The sequence below is a fragment of the Typopeltis vanoorti genome, chromosome 19, assembly GCF_054136105.1.
Source record: "Typopeltis vanoorti isolate ZY-2024b chromosome 19, IOZ_Tvanoo_1.0, whole genome shotgun sequence".
NCBI classification, from domain to species: domain Eukaryota; kingdom Metazoa; phylum Arthropoda; class Arachnida; order Uropygi; family Thelyphonidae; genus Typopeltis; species Typopeltis vanoorti.
Window position 1 is genome coordinate 28,940,027 of NC_143567.1, and position 16,201 is coordinate 28,956,227.

The 16,201-nt window shown below is 33.4% G+C and overlaps 1 protein-coding gene across 1 annotated transcript in view; it reads left to right on the plus strand.

The window, feature by feature from the left end:
- The first annotated feature begins 15,424 nt into the window (after positions 1-15,424).
- Tango14 (transport and golgi organization 14) overlaps positions 15,425-16,201 on the plus strand; it is a 59,491-nt gene continuing 58,714 nt past the window's right edge. The window contains exon 1 of the mRNA XM_090409434.1: positions 15,425-15,827. Coding sequence (XP_090265560.1) covers positions 15,491-15,827 — 337 coding nt within the window. The 5' untranslated portion in view covers positions 15,425-15,490. The remainder of the gene's footprint in view (positions 15,828-16,201) is intronic.

Consider the following 16,201-nt stretch of genomic DNA (forward strand, 5'->3'; position numbering starts at 1 on the left):
TTGCTACTATGATTCGTTCATTGACTGGTTTGTAGCCTAACAGTGCCTCTCGAGCTCTTTTGCTAAGAAGGAAGCCAACTCGTGCTTCGTGCATGGTGTCATGTCGTAACCATATTACTTCGCATCCATTGATCTCTCCAGATGATGTCCATATCATCTCTGCCAATCCTAGTATATCCCACCGATATCTCTTCATTTCCTCACGAAGTAGTTCTAATTTTCCTGATATCCAGAATGTCCGCACATTCCACGTTCCTACTGATAACAGTTCTGTTAGTTTCAGTTTCTGTTTCCTTTCGGTATCTCACTTTCCGATCCAACTCCGCTTTGTTTATTCGGGAGAGGCGACGCCCGAGCCGGCATGTTGTAGCTGTTGATTGTATAGGCATCAGATAACAATCGTGTTTTTTCTTTACGGTCACAGCATCGACACTCATCTGGCCGACCCTTCTCCTTTATCCAGGCTTGGGACTGGCATGAGACCCCTAAGGATCCCATGGTGGATTTTTTTTTGCTGTGGGATTAATACCTAGAGTTTTCAGGAGCAAATTCCTACAGAAATAAAATAATACATAAGTATAAAATTATTTCCAGACACTGTTGCAATAAGCACAGATTCTGTTGGTAACATTTAATAAGGATTTTATGGTATTCATTAACAATCACTGTTTATTATATTGAAAATCTGGCCAATTGAAACCAGAAAATATTAATACGGAAAATTTTCTGAGAGCTGTATCCATTTATCTACTTATTTTTCTAAGAAACAGATACTCTTGAAGAAATTCAGATATTCTCATACCTGAAGGAGAGAAGAAAAATTCATTTTAAAAAAATCATCACATAAACACAATTATAAAGAAGGGAAAAGGAGGCTACAGACATTTCAACAGATTTATATGGATTCTACAATAACTTTATAAATTATATATTCAGATCATAATTAAAAATAAATAAATAAAATAAATACCATGAGAAACATTGATGCAATTATTGTAGGAGAAATATCTTCTTGGTTCTACTTTTTTTTTTTTTTTTTTTGTAGGAGATTTCTTTGTAATATATGGCGTTATTTTTATTGAAAAAAATCTGTATTAGATACAAAAATAAACCATAGCATGTTCATTCCGATCTTAAGAAAATAAACTATCTTACTAGTTTATTTGCTACTTATGTGAAGATCGGGATGGTAGGAATGGAAATTACTGATATTTACATTTTAAAAGTTTGGTTAATTTAGGCGCCTGCGTAGCAAAATGGAAATGGCGTGTGTTATTCACAGCGCTAGACCACCCGAAGAAAGAAAGTCGTAAGTTCTTTTCTAGTTACTAAGCCTTTTTTTCGACCCGTTCCCGAGTTAAGGGATCTCTGGCAGGAACAAGTGTTTTTTTTTTTCTCCAGAAACTCGGGTTTTTTGTCCCGTAAACTTAACTTAAGAAACTCACAGTATTTTCAGACAGTAAAAACATAGTGTTAGGATTAGGGGCCACGAGATGGCGGCATTTCTTAGCCGTCTCTCTTCACCAGAGGCCATTTATAATTAGTGATAGCCTTCGACCAGCTATCTTTGATTGGCTACCAGTGGAGATTGACCTGCCCACTCAATCTCCAAAAGTTAGATAATGCTAAAACAACCAGCCTACTGCCTACACGGGAATAAAAGGAATTAACTGATTTCATTTTTCTAATATTTTTGTTTAATTTAGATTTAGATACTCCCAAACCATAATTTCAGACAATAATAATACTGTTCTAACTTTAGGTTAGCATATCCGATAAAAGAAGTTTTTTCACTTATTCCTAAACCTCACCAATTCTCACGGTTGGATAATAAGTCTAATAAAAAAAAAAATGTTGCCCGGTCTCTAACGAGATCAGGCAACAGTTCGAAACAGCAGTGATCACTTTTAACCACTAATAAATGGCGAACACATTCTGAGCAAAGTTCGTGTCTTTTAAGTAATGCATACTAAGACTCCAATGCAGAAGGTTATATAATCATAAGCTCTCTGACAAGCTTGGAAACGTTTAAGTTTCTTTTTATATTTGCCTATAAAATATGAATGGATCCGTAATAATCTTCACTTTAATATAAATACATCCATTTTATAGCTAAAATTGATGTATTTATTTAAGGAGAAAAAACTTGTCAAAGTTCTATATAAACTATACAAAATTCTACACAATGACCAGCCAACATGAACTTTATAAAATGAGAATATACGAAGAATAAATGACTGAATCTATTAATAATAACTTTTTTTCCAGGAAATTTGAATCTGAAAAAAAGTAGAGAACGTAGTGTATAAATGAGTGTGCTGTGTAAATTTATACAATTTAAACTTATGAGTTTACAATATATACGCCAGATGGCACTATACCGAAACTTTTATATAATTATAAACTGAAACTCTTTTAGAAACTTTTTTTCAGTACTCCGAGAGTCCATCCGTACCTAAAAGCTGGAATACTTTTTTGGCCTAATAGGTACTTTTTTATTTCTTTTTATCTACATAAATTCAATAAAATGTATTATTTTGACGTTTATTACATTTTAAAAAATTCAAAATTATCATAATAACTAATAAAAAAGAAAACACATTTGGTGCCACAGGTATTTTACTCATACGTAATACATAACTATACAATGTTATTTTATATTTCTTCGGTCTTGGACCTGCTGCGATAACGTTCATTGCAATTCATCCGCATGTCGCTTCCATCTTCTACCTGCTTCCATCTTCCACCCTATATATATATATATATATATATATATATATACAGTACTGTACTATAATAAATAATGAAATATGAGTGTGAAATACTCCTGTGCACTTACCAATAAAATAATGGGATGGAAACACATGGAGAAAGAGTAATTGTTCAAAGCTTCTGCTTTATCAATTGACAATTCATCAGAGGAAGGAATGGAAGCTAATCAATAAATTGTTCAAATTCAGGAATTGCAACAAAACGTTCCGAGGATAGTTTACTAGATGCATAACTTGCGGAAGATCTAAGGTCATCTTCAGGGATGAGGTGACAGTAGGAGTGAGCTTCTTTAAAAACTTGTAATTATCTCAACTTATTCTGCACAGGTTTCTTTTCCTTTTTTTGCATAAATTTGTCAGCACCAAGCAGTTACAGTTAGCGTGAATTTTTTATTTTGCTAAATATCTTCATCTTGAGATCCATTTCCTCGAACAATCGAACTGTCTTATTAACAGAGAAAAATGCCTCTATTAATTTTCTCACTGAAAACTCTTTTGGGGACTCGGCTTTCTCTTCTTATTCTTCTGCCATTTTCCCCCTCTATTCTTACCGTAACTTTTCTTGCTTCTATCTCTATAAGGTTTTCGTTGAGAGAACCCTTCTTCCATTGCTTCCAAGAAATACTCTACAACTGCTTCACTGTCAGCCAATCTAGTAGCAATCACTTGTCATCGACTTGTAAGGCTTCGTCAATCTCTTGAATGTATGAACATATATTTTCAGCTTCTTCTTCCACCCATCATTCATACAATAATGTCACCACACTCCATACTGCACCTGCAATGTACCATACTTCTTCTAAGTCACTGGCGGTTTTCTTACCCTGAATAACATCAATAGCCTGAGCAAAAGTATTTCTTAAATCATACGTCTTGAGGATAACTATAACATCATGGTTCATGGGTGGCAGGAGTGTGGTGGTATTCGGTGAAAATGTTGATGGTATGGCTGTCGTAAGTACGAGTGGTGGTAAATCGCATAACATAAGTCGAGAACTGACTGGATGTTGGGAGTGCACATTCATACTTTCAAAACGTAGGAAAGATTGAAGAGAAGGAGAGCGTGTGCACTCACACACGCACATAAATGAATAGATCGAAAGCACATTGGAAATTGTAATGTCAGTTTATTTATTTATTTTTATTTATTTATCGTTCGAAGATCATAGTCACTCTGTCTCGATTCTTTAGCCATCACCGATAGCGAGATAGAAGCTATCAATGAATCGAAGCTTTGAGCGGAGAGATTACGGCATATAAGTGCCTCATCTGGTGTCCCTAAACACCAGTAAATATATATTATGCCCTGAAAATAGTGAGTATTTTACAATAAAGAGTTTCTCTGAGTTGCGGAATTAATAACTCCAGTTTGCAGGAGGAAAACCATACTGAAATAAAGCATTGCCTAAGCATAAATAATTTTCAAACACTGTTGCCATAATCATAAATTATGTTGTACCATTAATAAATATTTTATGAAATACCATTTTCGTATGGTAGATTATATTTCATGTGATTATTCTACTAAAAAAAAATCCGTCCAACTGAAAGGAAGTGTAAATTTCTTTATCTTCTGCGAAAAATTTCTGAGAACTGTAACACTTTATCCACTTATTATAAGTAGATGCCCTTGAAAGAATTCAAGGAGCTCAAGAAAGAACAAAGGAAAAATTAATTTGAAAAAATCGGGGTAGAAACACACCTGTAAAGAGGGAAATAAAGCTGTAGAAATTGCAACAGAATTATATGGATCTACAATAGCTAACAATCACCATCACCATCATAATCATAATAATTATAAATGGCATACGAAACATAGACGCATTTATTGCATCTAAAATTCCTTGTTATTCGTAAAAGATTCAATTGTAATATGTTGCCTTTTTACTGTAAATGTATTTTTCAATACAAGGAAAATCTCAGTGTGTATATTCATTCTGATCTTAAGAAGATAAACTGTTTTGCTAGTTTATTTATTGCTTATGTGAATATCGTAATGTTAGGAATAGAAGTCACTCGTATTGACATTCCGAAAGTTTGGTTCATTTAGATTTACATAATCGAAAACCATAATTTCAAATACCTTCATTGTGTAGCAACAATGAATACAACTAGGAGTGAGGGGGGGGAACTGTTTTTTGTTTTTATGTACTAAGTAAACGTTTTGTAATAAAGTAAGGCACCTTTATACAGTTTCAGTAAGAAACTTTGAATCTGAAAAAAAAAAGAGGGGGGATATAATATAATAAATATTGAATTTTCTTTTTATGTTATGCGGATTATATTAGTTTATTAAAATTTATAAATTAATTTATAATGACCCACGCTAGTACCCTTTAAACTTATTTTTAATTTCAGTCAATCGATTGAAAGGATTCCACAGTGTGACTCCACTGTGAGGCAGATGGCACTGTACTGAAAGTTTTCTACGTTATTATTACTATTACCAGCATTATTATTATTAAGATAGGCCACCAGGTTATCAAAGACTGAATGAAGGAGGCCACGTATCATCCGGACCAGCTTCATACCTTATCTTGAATCCATTCTTTCACACAGTGACGTAACGAGGGCATGGCGAAAGATGGCGCCCGCCACAGGTGCAACTAGGTTTGGGGCGCAAAACGTAAAAAATAAAAAAATAAATATAAAAGTTCGCTATTTTATATTGTGTGTCTAAAGCGGCGTATTTCGGCAATACGCCGCTTTAGACACACAAATTCTGCAAACACACTGCAACTCATTTAGATGGGGTTAATAGTAAATATTTAAGATATTGCATTTAATAAAATTTAATTTGTTACATTTAAATTTTTCAAAATTTTTGTTCATTTTTTGGTTGGAGGGGCGCAAGTTAGACTCTTGCCACAGGCGCTTCATACCCTGTAGTTACTGTAGTGTTTTCACATTATCTGCACTCACAACCTTCAAAAGCAAGCCATTCCAGTCAGTTAAAGCTATTTGTCGGAAAAACAAAACAAAAAAACCTAACTCTCGTTTAATCCCTCTGCATTCATTCTCAACTTCCATGGATGCCCTCAAGTCTTCTCCCCACCCTTTATAAAATAAGAAATTCCATCTACTGGTATTCTGTATGATTTTTTCAGAAGTTTGTAAGACTCAATCTTATCACTCACCCCCATCCGCTCTATCTTCTGTTAGTGTCTTCAGTCTACAAATTCTTAATTGGCCTTCCATCTGTTTTCACAATCACGATATCATCTTTAATATTCTCGTCTGCTCTCTCTCTCTCTCTCTCTCTCTCTCTCTCTCTCCACTGTATGAATATCACTACTGAAACTAAAATACCCGAACTGCGCAAAATAAATCCAAGTGGCGTAGTATAAAGGTCTTGTAAAGAAGAAATGACTTCCTTATTCTTACACGATAAGATTCGTTTGAACATTGCAATTCTCTTCTGAGTTGTATTTACAGTCTTTGCTATATAGCCATTCCATTTCAATTACCTATCTACTAAACTACTAGATTTTAACGTATATTAAATTTTATTAACACTCAGAATTATTATAATACATAATAATAATAATAATAATAATAATAATAATAATAAAGACATTTGTGCTACAGGCGCTAAATACAACTATACAGCTCCACCATGTGCATTAATATATCCTCTTCAGTCTTGGATTTGCTGCGCCAATGCTCATTGCAATCTGTCCCTCCTAGCCTTCCATCTGGTCATAGATTACTTGGTTTCCATTTTTTTCTTCATCTAATTATTATTATTTTTTTATTTTTTACATTCTATAAAAATATATTTTTGCCTTCTAAGGTATAATTTCGGTTTATATTTCTTGGTTCGGATCTTATAAAATTTCGTTTTTTCCATAATTTTCCAAGGAATTTTTCTTTTCTGTTGTAGTATTTAAATGTTTTCTCTTAACTCTTTAAGCTAGTGTTTCATGCATAAATTCAAAAACTGGTCTTGCTGTTTATTTATTTTATTTTTTTGGATCTGTCAATCCGAAGACTGGTTGGTTGGAGCATCAATGGTACTCTACTAAGGAATAGTGATTATAGAACAAAGTTTTCCGGTTGCCTTCCTTGTCCAACAGCAAGTATTTCAGGTATGTAGATGAGTTGAATTTACAGTACCGGTTTGATTGTTTTGAGTGCTGAAAGTTCTTTTCTCCGGAAAAGAACCTTCACCTTTGTATAAGATCGGCTAATTCACCTTTGATTGAAATGCCTCGATAAAGGCTCTTTGCATCATAGATGGGATATGACGCTATCAAAGATTGCGTTATAGACGCAGTCTTAGATGGCGTCTTAGATAGAGAACTAAGGTCTCTCCAATCAAAGAAATCCGTTGAAACCAACTGAGCTAAGGAAGACCTGTCATGGTATACATTTATATACACTAGTCTTGGTAACGATATTTATTTAAATGTTTATTTTTCCATATTATTTTGTTTAAATAGAAATCTCATCCAAAAATCTTATTTTTTTCAAGCAGCTGCTCTTTTACTTCATTTTTTGTTATTACTTCATATAATAATAATAATTATAATAATAATAATTATTATTATTATATATAAGGTGCCTCCATTCAAAAGACTCATCGCGGGAGACCCAACATGCTAACCGTAATTCAGACAATACCTGTCATACTTCCCCTTAAACTCATTCACAGATAAAGCATTCACAACCATCTCTGGCAACGCATTCCACCCATTTACAATCCTCCAAGCAAAAAATCTAGTCCTAACACCCTTGTTAACCACACTCTTACGCAATCTCCAAGGATGACCCCTTGTTCTCTCCCTTCCTGCACTGGTCTTAAAAAAGTTATCAGTATCAATCCTATAAAAACTCTTTTAATAATTTATATGCCTCTATCATATCTCCTCTCCTACGTGCATCAACTAGTTTTTGAGGCCCACAGACAGACCTTCAATCTATCCCCGTAGGAGACATCCCACAGGCCTGCAACAACCCGCCTCTGAATCCTCTCCACCATTTGCACATCACCAAGAAATCCAGGTGACCAGATCTGTGAACAATAGTCCAAATGAGGTCTTATTAATGCCTTATAAAGTGGGACAATCACTTCCTTATCCCTGCTTGTCAGTGTGTCTTCAACAACCATGTAATCTGATGTGAAGGTTTGGCAACCTTTGTAATATGCCCTTGAAACTTAAGTTCACTGTCCACAATAACTCCCAAGTCCCTAGCCTCATCAACTTCTTGCAGTTCAGTTCCATTAATATGGTAAACAGCATGTGATCTCATCCTTCCGAAGTGCATCACCTTACATTTGGCCACATTAAACTGGTAGCCATTTAGTTTAGCCCAAACCGTCAGCCTATTTAAGTCATCCTGAAAGATATCCACATCATCTGAATTAACTATCGCTCTTCCCAGTTTTGCATCATCAGCAAACAATATCTCCTTTCAAAGAATTCACAATATCATTGATGTACAAATTAAATAATAGAGGACCAAGCACCGATCCCTGAGGCACACCACTAGTCACCTTCCTTCTACTGGACTCCGCTCCACCATAAACCACTCTTTGATATCTATCCACTAGCCACCCTCTAATCCAATAATAATAATAATAATAATAATAATAATAATAATAATAATAATAATCTGCATCGCTAAGTATTTCAAGTTCATCACCTGTTCTGTTATTTTTCTCCTTATTTTTAACTTTCATCTCTGATGAAAGTTAAAAATAACTGTTTTTTGCCTACTAACTGTTTCGATTTTTTAAAAATAATTGATATTTTGGAAAGGAAAGACTTTTCTCTGTAATTTATCTTCTTTGTTTATTATCACGCCATCTGCATATCCTATTAGATTGATTATACTATTATTCACTTTTATTTCATTTAACTTCTTATCTTTTAGTTCTGCTATTATTATTATTATTTTTCTGCTTATCTTATCCTCATCGGAGCATTTGTCACGTCAGGGAGGATATTTACTAATTATCAAAATTGTCATGCTAAAAAGGGGGAGGGGAATACCTAAGAATTTGCCAAAGGGCGCCTAAAACCTAGCTACCTTACAGATTATTTCATTTATTAAAATATTGAACAGTAGCGGACTTAATCAAACATCCTCTCTACTTCTTTTCTTCATTTCTATTTCTTTTGTTTCATTATTGCAGAGTACCTTAATACACTTTTATTATCTGTATAAATATCTTTAATAAGCTTTACTATTTGTGTTTTTATTTATTTTTCTTTTCGCCATGATATTTAAAATATCTTATAAGTGCATACTATTGAATACGTTATGTCAATGTATAATGTATTATGTAAATACAGTATTTAAAACCCTTAAAAACTGTAGCGTTATATTCTGTGTTTTCTTCTTGTTTGTTTCTGGCTATTTCACTGTAAATATTACGTCTGTGCACGTTCTTCCAGACCTAAATTCTCGTTTTTCATCATTTAATATCAAAGATTCATTTATAATTTCTTAAATAGCTTTTGTATGGATTTTTAACATGAAAATCCGTACAAATAGATTCATCCCACGGTTATTATTTAGATCTACTTTATCTCCTTTGAAAGAAGAAAAAAGCATGGCAATATTTTTCTCCATTCATCTGGTATTTATCTTTTAGAAAGTACTTTTTCTTTTTTAATAATTTAGTTAAACGAAATATTATTTCTCTTTCTCCGCATTCTATATTTCTATATTTGGTCTATTCTGGATGTTTTGCTATTTCTAATTTTGTTTAAAATGTTTCTATTTGTTAGGATATTTTTTTTTCTTTTCTAAATCCTTATCATATTTCAAGTTTTAGGGAAAAAACTTATTTTACTATCCTCATCCTCATAAATTATATCATCCTCATATAATTTAATAAATTTCTTCCCCAGAATTTTTATTCAATTAAGGACATATTTATATTTATATATTCATATAATTTAGTTCTTTGACTGCTAATTCATCTCCATATTTGCTTCTGTAACGTAAACGTCATGTTCGAGCTGTTCTGTAAAGTTATTCCAGAATTCTAGTTTTATTTCTCAGATTTTGTTGTTACTTTTTTTTTTAAATTTAATTCTTAAGCGTTTAAATAATATGTAAAAATACCATAGGAAACTTTATTCAAAATAGACTACATAATACAAAATACAAACATTTCATGTATCACCTGATGCCAGCATTGGGTGATATATGAAATGATGATGCTATTACGTACTGGAAAATTGCGATTCCTAAGGGGAATATTTTTAAAATAGATAAGAATACTAATAAAAGATTAAGGTTGAACTATTTGACGAAGAAAACATTAAAATACTACATCAAAGAAGAATATTTTTAAGGAAAACGCAGAACTCAATCAAAACAAGGAAATTTCTAAAAATAGTATTAAACATTTTATTTTATACCTTTCATAACAAAGTATGATAGATATTATACAGTATATCTTCCTCTTCCTTTGCTTTCCAACTGTTCCTTTCAAAATGATGCTTTTTAAATGTTATTTTTAAAGATTTACCAACTTTGATTTAGTGCTGTGTTTTCAAACTATTCTTCATTTGATACAAAGTATGACAACATTGTATCAAACTTTCTTTTTGTAATAGATCAACCTTAAACTAAAGAAAAAATAATTAAGGTTGATTTATTACAGAAAGAAAGTATGACAACATTGTATCAACGAAGAATAGTTTGAATGAACACACAGCACTAAATCAAAGTTGGTAAATCTTTAAAAATAACATCTAAAAAGCATCATTTTGAAAGGAACAGTTGGAAAGCAAAGGAAGAGGACTCGTTGATACCCAAATGAAGTTAAATTATTGGCGCAAAAGGAAAAAAAAAATCTGTCATACTATTTATGATGTTACTTGTCTCACTTTTATGGAGGATATACTGTATAATATGTATAATACTTGGTTATGATAGGTATAAACTACTTGTCATACTTTTCTTCCTTTAGTTACCAACGGGTCCATCTCTTCCTTTTACTTCCACCTGTTCTCTCTCTCTCCTAAATGCTGCTTGTTTAATATTATTTTTAGAAATTCCCTGCTTTGATTGACTTCTGTGTTTTCCTTAAAAATATTCTTCGTTGATATAGTACAAGTGTTTACTCTGATTATAATATATTATAACTCTTCAATGGGTACTTGAAATGGAACACAAAGTTAGACTTCAATGCATAACAATTATTAATTAAATTTTTTAAATTATTAAATTTAAAATTTAAAAATTTAAATTAAAAAAAAATATTTTATTGTTTCTGCTAGTCACAGAACACATTGGGCTTTTTCCTTTACTGAAGCCATTTTTAAAGAAAATCATCAGCAGCGCTCCTGGTGGCAAAAGCAGTATACTGAAGATACCAGTATGGAAACTTTATGAGTGCCCAAGTTTAGCTGCAACAAATTCAGTTAGTTTCATTGTTAAAAGCCAGTTGAAATCAGGGTAAACATTTGTGGACACCCTGTATTTAGTACTTTCTTCCTCAAATACTATATCAGCTGAAACGAAAACCTGGGGCATTAATTATTTCTTCGGTCCTAATATTTCTGTTTTATTATTATTATTATTACATAGTGTAATGTGGATACCTTTCCTAAGGTATATCTACCTTTTGTGATTTTCTTTGTGTTGGTAGAATGTGTTATCTTAATTCGCTGTTCTACACGAACTACATAATTTAATTCCACTTAACGAACCAATGCAAACTAATCTAGAGTTTCTTGTAATTCCTTGGAAAACGCATTCATTTCTTCTTTAGTTTAAGACGGTGCTACCATTTTAACATTCTTTGATGAATTTCTTTAATTAGCCCACCTTCTTTTTGATCTTACATTCTAAGTTGAATCTATGATTTACGAAACATCTCGAATAGCTGTGCTTCCCAGATATAACACCATCTCTCCAGAAAACGGCACTATTATGGGCATCTGACACGACGATATCTAGTCGCTTTTTGGTAGATCAAGTCTGAATTACATTCGTCTGCCAGATGAGTCCATTTAAGAAAATGGTAATTAATTTATCAATTATGCTATTATCAATGGTTCATAAAGAATTCACTGCACAATGCTAAATATTAATAACTTGTCACAACGTCTTCTTGTCAATAATACATCCAAAGATGGTAGGCATGCAAGCATTCCCCCCCCCCCCCAACACACACACACACAGATATACACAGAAAAATTAATTCCTAAATACAGAAAAATAAGCAAGAGGACATATGTAATTAACAGATAAAAAAAAGACCAGAAAAAGAAAAGAAATAAAAATGTCCTGTGTGTGTGTGTGTGTGTGTGTGAAGTTTCCTTGCCTCAATCAGAACGATGATATCATTGAAATTACAATGATTCAAAGTGGATGCTGTCAATTGACTCATTATTCCAGGAATACTATATTTCTGAAAAAAATATGTGTGTTTAAATGCTTTATGATTGTTATATATATATATATATATATATATATATGTTAAAGATACCAAGTAATTTTAAACCTGGTTTTACTCCATTTCCCAAGTAAGCAAACAGACTAAAAGTCAAGTTTGCGCCTGCAATTGATGCAAGTCTAACTGATCCCACAGGTAGTGCAGGACCAGGGCAACTCGTGGCAAAGTTGGAACAAGCTCCGATCACTAATCTTAATATTTACCCTTAATGCCAAAACACATCTCCAAGAAGGGGATGTATGATGTTTTGTATTAAAGGCAAGGGGCCACTACCCAGACCGGTTTCGACCTTTATTGAGGTCTCGTCAGTGGGAGCTAGGCTAGAAATAGAAATACCAAGATTTAGTCATACAGAGCTTGTAAGTATTTCGCCAAAACAAGTTACCATAAGGTGTTTTTAACCTTATTAAATAGAAATCTCTGGAGGAGATATAAATGTAGAAAGTATTTTTACCTTGGGTATGAAAACTTGACTTTTAGTCTGTTTGCTTACTTGGGAAATGGAGTAAAACCAGGTTTAAAATTACTTGGTATCTTTAACATATTTATACCCAAGGTAAAAATACTTTCTACATTTATATCTCCTCCAGAGATTTCTATTTAATAAGGTTAAAACACCTTATGGTAACTTGTTTTGGCGAAATACTTACAAGCTCTGTATGACTAAATCTTGGTATTTCTATTTCTAGCCTAGCTCCCACTGACGAGACCTCAATAAAGGTCGAAACCGGTCTGGGTAGTGGCCCCTTGCCTTTAATACAAAACATCATACATCCCCTTCTTGGAGATGTGTTTTGGCATTAAGGGTAAATATTAAGATTAGTGATCGGAGCTTGTTCCAACTTTGCCACGAGTTGCCCTGGTCCTGCACTACCTGTGGGATCAGTTAGACTTGCATCAATTGCAGGCGCAAACTTGACTTTTAGTCTGTTTGCTTACTTGGGAAATGGAGTAAAACCAGGTTTAAAATTACTTGGTATCTTTAACATATATTTATACCCAAGGTAAAAATACTTTCTACATATATATATATATATATATATATATAGTAAAAATAGTTGTATAAGTTACACTCGGTGGGCTTAAGGATATCACTCAGACAAACCGTATGATCTCGGAGGCACTGAAAAGTTTTTAAGGAACATTGGTTGGAGCCAAGCCACTTGCAAATGTTTTAAAGCACGAGCCTCTGTAGCTCTGTCGGTAACAACGAGTTACTAATGAAAATGCAATCAGATACTCGAGTTGTGGTCATTATTATCATTAAGTGACACCTCCAAGGATTCATCGTGGAACTCTATTCCACTATACCGAACTTATCATTTCCCCTATTTAATCCTTCAATTACTACTATCAACACACGATACTATCTACCGCCTACTACACCCAACAACTGTATTTTTGTCTGTAAACTGCGTGTGTTTTCATGGCCGATCTGCCTGTATAGGGATGAAAAACCAGAGTTTCCAGGAGAAAAGACCCTGCTATCTCCGTATGAGATCGGCTAACTAACCTTCAATTGAAAAAAAGCTCAAGCAAGAATGCTTCTCGTCGCTACCAGAATCAAACTCAGGTATTTTCCAATCGAAGGACGCAATGTTCGGATGTTCTTCCAATTGCGGTACGGAGGCGCTTAAAGATGCTCATTGATTGCTCTACCAGTTTTAACATCTTAAGATTTAAATAACAGTTTTTAGCCTGTTAGAAGCAGAAGTTGATGAGCATGCACGTTTCCTCGATACTAATTTTTTATGATGCTGAAATTTTAAAGGACACAACACACTTTACAAGATATTGCTACTCATTAATGACGATAGATAATTCAGTAGTGTCATCTAGCGGTTATGAAAATTTTTCCAGCAGATATATATTGCACTACTAAGAATTAATAATTACAAGTGATTAAAGTGGTTTTAATGAATTCTTTGAAAATTATTAGAAACAATTAAAAAAATATATCGCCATACTTCCTGCTTGCCAAAATTTAAGGAAGAATGGCATCACCTTCGTCCTCTTACGGACGCATCCGAAGTGGAAACTGAAAGAGGCTATTGCTGTTCCTCTCAAAATCAGAACAAAAAATATAAATAAATCTGTTAATCATTTTATTCCCGAAAGAGATTCGGTGAGGCCGTTTAGCACTAACTTTGAAGATTAGTGGGCAGCTGGTCTCCACTTTTAGCCAATCACAGAATAGCTGGTCCAATATTATTAGCGACTTTAATTGGCACCTGGCATCAGATCAACATAACATCGGATGATTTTTTGTAAAAAAAACAATTTCTCTTTTCTTAACTGCAATGGAAATTAAATTTTTGAAATAAATATCATGGGTGAAAAATTGAAACACATTATATTAATACAATAGCAAATTCCTTATTCCAGTAACAGTATTACTGTGAGTAACATCTTTATGTAATTATTATTTGACACCTCCAGGGAGTCCAAAGACTCATCGAGGGAGGCACCTGCTCTACAGTTCTGTCTCCACCGCCGACCACCATTACTTTTTCCACAGACAATCACAAACATCCATGCCCACGGCGGGAATTGAACCCGCATCATATGGAGAGCGGATACGCTAACCACTTGGCCAACCAGGCCGGCAAATAAGTCTTAACTGAAACTAGGTGCTTTTCCAAACTCATCCAAAATAAAATTTTGACTCGAATGCATGTGCTGCATAGCTGTACCGATACAGAAAAGCGAAATTACTCTGTTATTTTAAGCAATACTTATTGGGAAGAAAAGCAGGAAATAACTAAAATTACTTTACAAGTCATAAAATTCAATCTGAATGAAATAATTCATTTATTCATCCATTAATTGCACAACATTCTGTTTGAAACAAAGGGGATAGCAACTGATTTCCGAGAGTCTTACTAATTTTTCCTTTTTTTTTTTTTTTTCGTTGCTCTCAACACGAGATTTGCATTGAAAAATAGAAACCTAATTTGAAAGAGCGAATATCAAGCTGAAGGTCGAACCAGAAGTGCTCATGCGCACGATTGGATGATGCAAAAATTAGTCTATATTAAATAATAATTAATTTAAAAAGTTTGAATTTCAAATTGTTTTGATTTCTGATATAACATTCTTTATATTATTATTTTTTTAATGATTTGTATCTATTTTGAATTTAACAACTATTTTATTATGCTTCACTATTTTAGCTTTACTGCGGACCTGCTCGATATTCACCACGCCGCTCTTTAAGTAGCAATGTCATAGCTTGTGTATTTAGTCTTTCTACCGTAAGAGTTTGAGGTACGGTTGGTACCGGCAAGTTCTTGCAGCTATGTTATATTTGATAATGTTTCAACTACTTCATATGTTGGTTAGTGTGTTGGTATATGTTACTTCTGTATGGAGTAAAGTATTATTATATGTCACGCCTGTTTGGAACAAGATAGCAATTTGTTTTAGTTCGTTTCTGATTGGAACAGATGATTCTGTGCGGACAGATTTGGTGCACTCCACAAGTACGCTGAACGCCACTAGTTTCAAAAAACTACCGGTGCACGTTGGTGTCATAATTATAGAAGAAAATGGAATTTCAGTTCCCGATATTTCCAAATTAATTGTATGGTGTTTATCGTTAGGCATTCCACATATCAGTATATATGATCCCAGAGGTAGGAAATCAGTAGTTACTGAATTTATTTATTTTTCCTTTAAAAAATGTGATAGTTATATATGCTAGGATAACTTTAGCACTTAAGATCGATGTATTGTTTGTAAATCGGTTATTTATATTATGTTATATTTGCTTGTAAGCTAGCTGCGCTCGATATTAACCTACAGTTGTTGAACATGATCTGCAACAATTGAAAGAAGGATTGAGAAAGATTTACAGTTAAAATACTGACGTGTATTAAAGAAGACATAACGAGAAACTACGAAACCTGCTTCGAAGACCCAACATTCTATAAAGTAAGAGAATTGGCCATGTTTGGAAGTCAGATGTCAATTTTATTTGTAACACTTGTGTGATCAACTGGCCAAGACT